Source organism: Coccinella septempunctata, chromosome 3, assembly GCF_907165205.1.
Source record: "Coccinella septempunctata chromosome 3, icCocSept1.1, whole genome shotgun sequence".
NCBI classification, from domain to species: Eukaryota; Metazoa; Arthropoda; class Insecta; order Coleoptera; family Coccinellidae; genus Coccinella; species Coccinella septempunctata.
In genome coordinates, this window is record NC_058191.1 from 24,205,809 (window position 1) to 24,216,618 (window position 10,810).

Below are 10,810 nucleotides of genomic sequence, written 5' to 3' on the forward strand. Positions count from 1 at the left end.
TTAGTAGTACACTGCGATGAAAAAGTACATGTCGTGTTCTCTAACAAGAACATGTAATAATTTACAAATAACTTGATGAGATTTATCCTCAGAGTTCATCCTTAGTGTTTCGCCTCAAAGTCGAAATATTTTTTTCGCAGATTTAGAGAAAATGTCATACGCGGTGTTATCTGAAGTCTAGAAAGGAAGAATTGTGGCTCACGCAGAACAAGGCATGTCACAAAGGCAGATCGCCTTCTCCAAGACTTAAGAAGTTTCGTGCCCAGAAATCTGCTGGAAATGTTCTTGCTTCAGTTTTTTGGGATTGCCATGGAGTAATCATGATTGATTTTTTGGATAATGGTAGAACAATAACCGGAGATTACTATTCGACATAACTGACCACTCTACGGAAAAATATTAAAGAGAAAAGATGCGGAAAGTTATCCAAAGGTGTTTTGTTTTTGCAGGAGAACGCCCCTGCACTCAAATCTCATGTTGCCATACAAAAAATTCGTGATTTAGGGTTTGAATAACTAGAACACCCCCCTTATTCACCAGATTTGGCTCCATCCGACTATCATCTCTTTCCTCAACTGAAAAAAAGGTAGTAAATTTTCTTCCAACGAGGAGGTAATAAGAGCTGTGGAGGTCTGGTTTGAAGAACAAGAAGAAATATTTTTTCAAAGGTCTAGAAACGTTGCACGTTCGCTGTAATGAATGTATCCAATTAAGAGGAGAATATATTGAGTAATAAAATATTTTGACATTGAAATTTTGTTGGTTCTATAGTAGGCTAAGAATTTTTCAATATATCCTCGTATATTGGATATTTCGAAATTAACAGTTTTGGGTATTCAACAAAAGTTAAATCATTTCGTCCTAGGGTAGATATAAATTAACCTTGTCTTGTGATCCTTTTATAAACGAATGAAGGAAGCCTTAAGAGTTAATCTCATTAAGGAGAATAAATCTAATATCATTTCACTGTGGCTGCATTTCAGTTTCATGACATACATTAAGTTAATGTTAGAAGAAAATGATAAATATATTTTTGAAATGTTATTTCGAAAACGATTTCGGCAAGTTAGCGAGAGATGGTTTGAACGATAGGAGGAAAAGACGCGAGATAGTTGAATATTTCAATACAGTTGTGGAAGGATGCACCCAAGGTAAAGAATAATCAATCCTGTTAGCTATTTTTCTAATGGAAAAATTAAATAAAAAACAAAATGAAAGAACTCTACATTAATATTTCCCATCTTGCACTTGTTGAACACTTTTTCACTTTATATACAGAGGGTGTAAATGAATACCAAGTTGCGATATGATTCCTTGTCAAAAAATAGTGTGGGTTTTCCTATATATTTTTTTAACAGCTTAGATACACTGCTAGGTCTAGCAGCTGTAGAACTATGATTCTTGTTGTTACTGTTTTCATAACTTTAAAAGCTTATCGTTTTTCAAGTGTTGAGTTTGGATGAGTGTTTTGTTGTTTAAGTAGTAAACTCAGTGAATTCAATTAACTGTGAAAATTATCATCGAATCTGGGTGCTCCCTAGAGCCCGGTTTCTATGATTACCAGCAATATTTTGGTTACTCTGGCTGCCACCAGAGGACTTATGGCTTATTTTGCAACGCGAATAGAAGAACACTACGAAAAACTTTTTTGATTGCCTTCTCGCTCCCATAGAATGTCCGCTCGATTTCATTTCTGTAAGTTTTCTGATTTTTCAGAAAAAATTGCTTTTAAGGTGCCATTTTCAGGGGGACTGTTCAAAAAAAAATTATATGAAAAACTCCACACTTTTTTTATTTACACCCTGTTTATACCCTCTTCTACTACTCCTGTATTTCTTTAAGAGGAATGAGTTGTAGTTTTCATGTAATCGCTTAAGTTGTCAACCATGTTATTTTATAGTAGTCACTAAGATGCCTAAAACTCTGGTGTATTCACTGATTCGATTTTGTTTTTAATTTCGTGGGGATATGGGATCAGTTTCGATTTTCCCACTATAGGTAGCGCTGTTTAGAATTTGACAGAGCATTTTCAATTGATATTTGAAAATAATTTGAATACTATCCTACGACTTACGAATATGTGGTATTTATAAGCGATTATTGGTGTGTGGAAATGTATTAGTATCGAGAAAGGGGTGTAGAACATTCATTTATTCAACATGTCGTTCAGTAAGTTCAGTTTTCTGTATGGACAATCAAGAACTACAGCTAAGAACTCGGTGTTGTTGGAACCAAATCAGATGAACGAACATTCGAGACCGATATATGAGTTTTATGGCTACTGCAGCAATATTTCAAGGAAACTGTATTGAAAATGCGTAATGTGAATTGTGAGCATGTATTGAGAATCATAAATACATAAATCTATTCGAGTCTGTTCTTCAAATATTCTTCCTGAGTAAATATAGTGGAAATTCCCTTTCCGTCAACTGAATGTATTGGATATTTGACCAATCAACTGTGTTTCATTGAAATCATATTGAATTACCCCCCTCACGAATTCAAATTGTCAAACGGAAATTATCTTGAAGAAGAACAGTAAAAACTCCTTCGATAGTGTTGAAATATGGACAGATTTGTTTTTACAACGAAAATTAAACTGTAAATCACAAATATTCCTTAACAGCTGACAAAATGGGCCAGTTCATATTTTGCACTCTTTGATCGATATTCGATATCAACGCAAAACAAAATAAAACGAGAGAGTATCATTGGACTTCCTTTGGTAGAACAAGGATAGAACGAAGCAAATAACATGGTGGCGCAGCCACGAAACTGACTCCATATCCCCGATTTTCTGAAATGGTGATGCTTGCAAAAAGTGACAAGTGCACACACCAGTGTTTTAGACATCTTAGTAGTCACTGATTTATCAGTAATTATATCCGAGTACTCTCTCTATTATCATTGAGTATTAAACTCACTGCTATTATACAGGCACCCTCTTTGCATTAACTATGTTAGTACTTATAAATAAGACTTTCCATGATTATTATTGCAGCAGGATTCATCGAGTTATTTCCATAATTTTTAAGACTTTATTGTGAATACAGATCTAGCTGTAACTGACTTATTTTTACTTAGTACTATAGCCATTGAGTATTAAAAGGTTTAATAATCAATGCTATAGCTGACCCGGCAGACGCCCTCAATATGCCTCTCAAGGTCCAATGAATAACGATCTGTGCGATCCAAAAACAACAGTTGTTTCTGACTCTCGTAGTACTACTTGAGAAATATGATTTTCATATAGTCTAAGGATGAATTTACAACCACCTTTTCTTCATTTTACTTGAGCGGACTCTTTTGGCTTCTTCTTCTTCTTCTTCTTCTACGTGCGGTGCCCCACCGGGCTGAACTGAGGCCTCGTGACCCATTGTTCGTCCGCTTGTAGTTGGAGAGACTCACACTCTGTGACATGCTGACAAAAATGCCACAAGTCGACAGAGAGGTGTCCCTCTCACCATAGGAGCTGTGGGTGTCCCGTTTCCCAGATGTGTCATCCTTAAGTCCTCAAGGTTGATACAGAAGAACAAAATGTGTTCAACCGTTTCCTCCGTGCTCCTGCACCAGCGGCACAGGGAGCAGCTAGTCAGTCCCATTCTATTTAAGTGTTTGTTAAACAAATGGCCAGTCATTGCTCCAGTCACTAGACTCAGTTGTTTCCTCTCAAGAGCTAAGAGTTTTTTGACCTCAGGCACAGAGGATGGTCTCTCAATGAGAAGCCTCGACTGTCTGAGACCACTTCTTATGCTCCATCCAGAGGAAAATTTCCTGTCCAGCCAACTATTAAAGAAGTTCTTGACAGATGTACGACAGATAGGCAGCGCTGGTCCCGGACCTACAAAAGCTGAGCGGGCTCCCTGCTTTGCAAGTCTGTCTGCCCTCTCGTTCCCCGGAAGTCCTGCGTGAGCCGGGCACCAGATAACTTTCACAATGTTATCAGAACCCAGCCCCCGCAGAGCCTCTCTGCATTCCTTTACTAGGTGTGAGTTAACCCTTTCCTCAGAAAGGGATTTCAGGGTTCCCTGACTGTCACAGCAAATATAGATGTGTTTCCCGGAGTACCCTCTGCGGATATTCTCCAGTGTGCAGGCTAGAACAGCATACAGTTCCGCTTGCACTATGGAACAGTCCTTCCCTAGGGGGATGGATAGATTGAAACGAGGTCCCACAATTCCCACTCCAGTCCCTGTGGGCATCACAGAGCCATCGGTGAACCAAGTGGGACCTTCGGGCTCAAGAAGCCTGTTTGGTGTAGACCAAAGGTCTCTGTCAGGGACAATTACCCTGTAGGGTTCGGCAAAATAGAAGCTGGTGCCCGCGCGGTCCCCTCTATGGAGAAGGGATGCGTTGGCATCCCTCACCATCTTGAGAGCCCTCGCATGCCCCCTGAATAGTCCTCTATCGCGCCATTGTCCCTGTTCCCAAACTCTAAGAGCTGTCTTCATGGCCACCTGTGTAACTGCAAGGTCCAAAGGTGGTAGTCCCAGCAGACACTCCATAGCTGCCGTAGGGGTGGATCTCAGAGCGCCTGTGATGGCTAAACATGCGTTCCTCTGACATCTAGTCATAATGGTGCGGCTGGAATTCTTCCCCATGGAAGTCCACCACACCAGTGATGCGTAGGTAAGGATAGGCCTCACCACTACAGTATACAGCCAGTGCATAATGTGTGGTTTGAAGCCCCATCCTTTTCCAAGCACTCTCCGAGTAGACCAAAAAATTACATTAGCCTTGCTCGATTGAGTCTCAATGTGTTTGTTCCACAATAACTTGTGGTCCAGTGTCACACCGAGATATCGAACTTGCTCGGATAGGGTGAGCCCAATCCCAAACAAGCTTGGAAGCTTGATGTTGTGGGGCACCCTCCTCCTAGTAAAAAGAACCATCTCTGTTTTACCAGGGTTGACCGAGAGTTCGTTCTCTAAGCACCATCGTTCAATCATACGCAGGGCATTCTGCATCAGATCGAAGATGACACTGATTACCTTACCTCTGATCAGTAGGACAAGGTCATCCGCATAGGCCACAACAACGAGCCCAGCCCTTGTCAGCTCGACCAGGAGCCCATTCAGGACAAGATTCCACAGTAGAGGTGATAAAACACCTCCCTGCGGACATCCCCTTCCCGGTGAGCCCCAGATTGTCGAGCCGCCTAGCCGAGCAGTTATGCTGCGATCCCTCAGCAGAGACCTCGCCCAACGACAAAGTGTCGGTTCCACGCCATGTTTGGACAACGCAGCTTGCATCGCGCCAAACGCAGTGTTGTTGAATGCACCCTCTATATCCAGGAATATAGCCAGTGTCCATTCTTTGTGATGTAGTCCGTCCTCAATGCAGTTGACCACCGAGTGAAGAGCAGAATCTACTGATTTACCTATTTGGTAAGCATGCTGGCAGGGGTGTAATGGGTACGTCTGTAACGCACCTTCCCTGATATATCTTTCTACCAGTCTCTCCAACGTCTTGGTTAAAAACGAGGAAAGGCTTATTGGACGAAAGTCGTTCGCTATCGTATGCGTGGGTTTGCCAGGTTTGGGTATGAAAACAACCCGCACCTTCCTCCAGGGCAATGGAATATGTCCTAGAGCTAGACTCGCTCGGAGTATATGGAGCAGTGGGGAGGACAACACATCCAGCCCCTTAATAAGGAGTGCCGGAATTATGCCATCCTCGCCTGCTGCTTTGTAGGGCTCGAATCCGTTAATAGCCCATCGGATTCGAGACTGTGTCACCACTTGTGAAGCCAACTTCCAGTCCTCTCGTGAGGCATGTCGTTGGCGCTCAACCTGCGTGTTGTTGTTCTCTGTGAAGCCCGGAAAATGCGCCTCTAGGAGATGTCTTAAGCTTTCTTCCTCTGAGCATGTTTTGAGCCCGGTAGGAAGCTTTAAGTAGTCTATCGTGACTGTGCCTCCTGCAGAGAGTATCTTCCTCAGCCGATTGGCTTCAGGTGCACCCTCTATGTCGCTACAGAAGCGCCTCCACGATTCGCGCTTGGACTTCCTTATGAGTCCTTTGTATCTCTTCAGGGCCGATTTGTAATCATCCCAGTCGTTTTCACTGCCAGATCTCATCGCCCTGTTAAAGAGATGCCTGCTAATATGTCTGGCGTCTGTCAGCTCAGGTGTCCACCACTTCGTCTGACCCTTTGGTCTACGAAATTGAGGTCTACAACTGCTGTGGTAGGCCGAGATAATGCACTCCTGCAGCTTGTCAGCAGCAGTGTCCAATTCTCTCGTGGTCTTTGGTACTAGGTTCTCCTGTCCCAGGTTGTTAGAGAGGTCTGTTAAGTAGTTGGACCAGTCTGTTCTTCTCGGATTCCTGAAAGTTTCTGGATCCTTTGAAATTCTGTTCCCTTTGATAGTGAAGCAGATGTGTCGGTGGTCTGATAAAGAGATCACTTCCGTTGCAACACGCCAATTCTCGATGAAGTCAGCGATGGAACTGCTACACAAAGTTATGTCGAGCACCTCCCTTCTACTCGAAGTAACGAAGGTCGGCTCATCACCTCTATTGAGTAGGTTCAGACTCTTTTGGCTACTTGAAATAATAAATTACCTAAATCCAAATAAAAAGCACCTATCAACCTGAAAAAAATTACTATCGCAACATTTCAACAACACCCAAAAGGAAAAAAAACACATATAATTACACGAACAGCAAATTCATAAACATTCGCTCCGACCGTTTCGATTTTAACACGAAGGCACACGCGCTATCTCTCGCCTAGGCTGGTCATACACTTATAGGTGTACAGGTGCCGGGTGGGCAAAATTCGTTGTCCACTGAGAGGATCTCGAGAATTATAGCAGCTAGAAGAAAACGGATGACACATTTCAGAGCTCATTTTCGGAGAAACAAAGAATGGTGAAAACCTCAGCAAGAAGTTGCTTAATATTTCTGCTAGTTTTCTCAAAACTTCTAGTAGGCCCTCTACGTAATCACTGTCTATGTATGTGGCGCGGTATGTGGTTCAATTCTTCAGAAAAAGAATTTACGACCTTCTCGCCACCTGCATCCTCAATCTGACAATCAGATATTTTTTTTATATAAAATAATGACATTTCATATCTGAAATGGATGTCATTATACAAAGTTGTTTCGATAAATTCATATTTTACTCTAGAAATACCATACGCGATCGACAGAAACGTCAGGAAATAGTAGACTACCTCCACAAAATAATCAGTATATCCAACAAAGGTACATAGATACTATCGACGTAATATACCAACATGTGAATCTATTAATTTTTACAGGTCGATCCAGCCAAAGCACAGCAAAAGAAGCCGTGACATGTATACTCCGGTATCACGACATCATGAAGGAAACCAACAATTCAATATGCCTCATGGGAAAGTTTCATAATGTGCTTTACGTTGGAATGAAGTTGGCCTTCGACTGGCAAGTCAAAGATTCAGGAACCATAGGAACACTTCTGGAGCAGATATATACCTGTGAAAAAACTTTCGAACGCCTCTTTCTGGGTGCCATCTTCGGCGTGAGGGCTCCATATTTTATAGCAGGATGGAAGAGCGACTTCCTCGATCCCGAAGAAAACTTGAGAGCTGTTGTGTTTTATTTAGATCACGCATGCACAGCTAGTTTGGATTTTCAGAGTGACACAGGTTTGCTTATGAGGATGATAGATGTGCCTTTGGAAAACTGCGGATATTCAACACCTCTGATGGTTTGTGTACAACTTGGATTAGCTGATAAAGTTCATATTTTTCTCAGGTTTGGAGCTCTTCTTCGAGCAGGAGAAAAAGACAGAGAAAATGTGAGCGTAGTCCAGACTATAATTTTGAAACTGTCGGAATTTAATCACAAGTATCCTTTTAATTTCGTATGTATATTGCAACTTATTCTTAGAGTGATACCATCTTTGACTCCGCACTTGAATGGAATGTTGAGCTGCTTGGGAGATCAGCAACAGAAGATTCTTCTCGAAAAATATAATACCCTTGTAGAGGATGGATTGATACCACTGAGAAGATCGGGTTTTATGACACCTGAGCTAAAGCATTTATGTCGATGTGAAATAAGGAAAAGTCTATGGTATAATCACCAGTTACCTACAGGAATACAAGAGCTGCATGTGCCTGAATCTTTGAAAAGATATCTCGACATTCTGCAAGATTGAGTATAAACACACATTTTAAATATTCATTGTATTATTCGCCTTTTTATGATTTTGTGTGAGCATCCTTAGCTACAAAAATTTGCCTCGAAAAAATTGTGAAACAAAGCTTCATAAAGATGTTGCAAAAAAATGTCCTTTTGTGAATTGAATCAAGATAATCCACTGAGATTTGCTAGGAAGTTGAATCGAGAAATCATGAAAACTTCCATTTCGAGGGCCTTGGAAATTTGTTCACCTTCCCTGGTGAGAAAACTACGATTACCCTTGGTGGGTTCCTAAAGAGGCCCTCAATTGAATACTTTGTAGGAATTAAATGAATCCCAGTTCGACCGGACTATAATCATTTCTGTGGAAGAAGTGCGATAAATTTTTGTACTATATCCTATCCTAGAGTTAGTCCTTCCACTTTAGCTCGTGAGTGACAAAATAACACGTCGCGCTGCTTCATCTTACACGCGCTATACGAGTCTCAATTTGAGCTTGGCCTGACGCTGGAGTCTTATGGACACTTCCAAAGATTATAGAGTTAGGTTACACTACTAACTATCTTTGGCATTGAACTCTAAAAGAACTGGAATGGCATCTCGTTGCAGGCAAAATGAGGAAGACTGAAAGGGAAGATGTAGAGCAATCTATCTCTCTCTGCGCTCTGTCAATTGGTTTATAAAGGTGTAAACAAAAACGACCCAGAGCATTCAAGTGAGACGACTGCTGCGTCCGACGTCTGATGCGGTTATTCGATTGGTTGCCGAACCATTAGAAAGAGATGGTTTGCTCTACATCTTCCGTCTCAGTTGGACACACTTTTCGTCGTATTTCGGTACCTAAGAGGCCCTTCCAGTTCTTTTAGAGTTCAATGATCTTTGGACACTTCCATCACTAAGGCTGATCGGCCACTGAATACGAAGTTGAGTGAAGATGAGCTCAGCATCATCAGCTGAGAGTTTGCTCGTAGATAGAGAAAGGGGAAGATAACGTAAACAACAAGAGAAAGTGTGTCCAACATCTCTATGTTTATTTTTATATTTACTGTGCGTCTACTACATCTTTTTTTACGTTTACCCCAATATTCCAATGTTCTTTATCGTATTTGTGTTTAGTGTAATAATGCTAATTTAAGAGTTGAATATCAGGAATTTGTTGTCGACATGCCTGGAAATTGTGTAATTCGTAACAAATATGCTGAAAAATGACTTTGGATCGAGGTAAATGTAAACAAAAACATGTTGAGGTTGGTCACATAGAGGTCTCCTTCGTAGCTGCGCAATGTGGTATCTTCTCTTTCCTCTATCTACGAGTTTGCTCTTAAGCAAACTTGGCCCTTAGGCCAAGCTCCGGCGAAATCTAAAACAGAGATTCTCTTCTTCTAATCATCTCTATGACCTGGCTACTTGGACATGCATTTTCTCAGGCTCAAGTTTGATGGAAAAATTTTGATAGAAAATTTTGGAGGATTTCTCGATTTACTCCACCTCCAGATCTCCATTAGATGGAAGAGAAGTTTTCAATGGATGGCCGGTCACCGAAAGCTGTCTCGAGCGGCGTTGATTGGCATAGATTTGATTTGACAGGTATTCTATAATTACATCCCGCTTCTCCTACCACGATAACTAGATATTTCAATAATTCTTGTACGTAACTAACTGCGCTTCCGTTACTACAACCACCCTTTTTCCTGATGCTTTGCAGAGGACAATGAATCATTTTTCAATACCTTGAATTAAAAAAAAAAACGTTTTTCGCTAGCTAAAATTATCTGCATCATCACCATTGACGTAGCCAAGATTGCGAAGCGAGGTGTATTTTACAGGTGCATTCGCATTCAGATAAGTGCACTTCTCCACTAATGTTGGCACGCGTAATCTAACATTAGCAATAAACTAGTGTCTGGTATTTCATTTCCTGAGATCATAATTCTAGATTTTTCACAGGATATAGGAAACGTGGATGGTCCAAAAACTTAAACCCAACTAATGCCGACGTTTCGCGGATATATTTCCACTTCTTCAGGGCTACAAAAGATACAATTTTTCAAAGATCTTATCTTACATAAATCTAATCATATAAAATCCATCAACACAGAATGCAATAAAGGCTGAAATAACATTTAAAATTTCCAAGAGTACGAAACAAAATTCAAAAAACAAGATTTTTTTATTATTTTCTTTTATGATTCAAAAAGGAGTAAAACACGAACTACACTTACATAATCAAAAATACACAAGTTTATCAAGTTTTTTGGTAAATAAATTAGATTGGACGAAAAACTGACTTGAAACACTCACCAAAGCTGAAATTATGTTTTCCACCCGATATATACAAATGTTATATAGGTCAAACGAAACAGCTTCTTGGAAGTAGAATCAAACAGCACAAATATAACTGTAACGACCCAGGAAACCACCTTTCGTTTATTAAACATATATAAGTCAACTTATTCCGACGTATAAATACGGTTTCATTAGACCAAAATAAGAAGGACAAATGTCCGCGTGGTAGACGTATAAAATCAATCCTGAATATACGTCTCCTATTCGTATTTTATATACGTCTGATACTCGTATTTCATATACATCTTTTAGACTACTTAAGTAATTCAGAAATTACGTCGAAAACCAGTCATCTATAGACGTTCACAACTCATATATTATAGACTATATTTCA

The 10,810-nt window shown here is 40.5% G+C and overlaps 1 protein-coding gene across 3 annotated transcripts; it reads left to right on the top strand.

Annotated features, from left to right (window-relative positions):
- The first annotated feature begins 967 nt into the window (after positions 1 to 967).
- Positions 968 to 8,489, top strand: LOC123309452. 3 transcript variants are annotated; one of them, XM_044892584.1, is made up of 4 exons: positions 968 to 1,151; positions 7,263 to 7,631; positions 7,741 to 7,783; positions 7,876 to 8,489. In XM_044892584.1, exons 1-4 carry the CDS (start codon positions 1,019 to 1,021, stop codon positions 8,144 to 8,146), a joined length of 816 nt encoding a protein of 271 aa, XP_044748519.1. In that variant the 5' UTR covers positions 968 to 1,018; the 3' UTR covers positions 8,147 to 8,489. The 3 variants fall into 3 exon arrangements, with proteins under 3 accessions (XP_044748519.1, XP_044748517.1, XP_044748518.1); XM_044892582.1 differs by having other exon boundaries at positions 7,263 to 8,477; XM_044892583.1 differs by lacking the exon at positions 968 to 1,151 and adding an exon at positions 7,056 to 7,206 and having other exon boundaries at positions 7,263 to 8,467.
- The last annotated feature ends 2,321 nt before the right edge of the window (positions 8,490 to 10,810 follow it).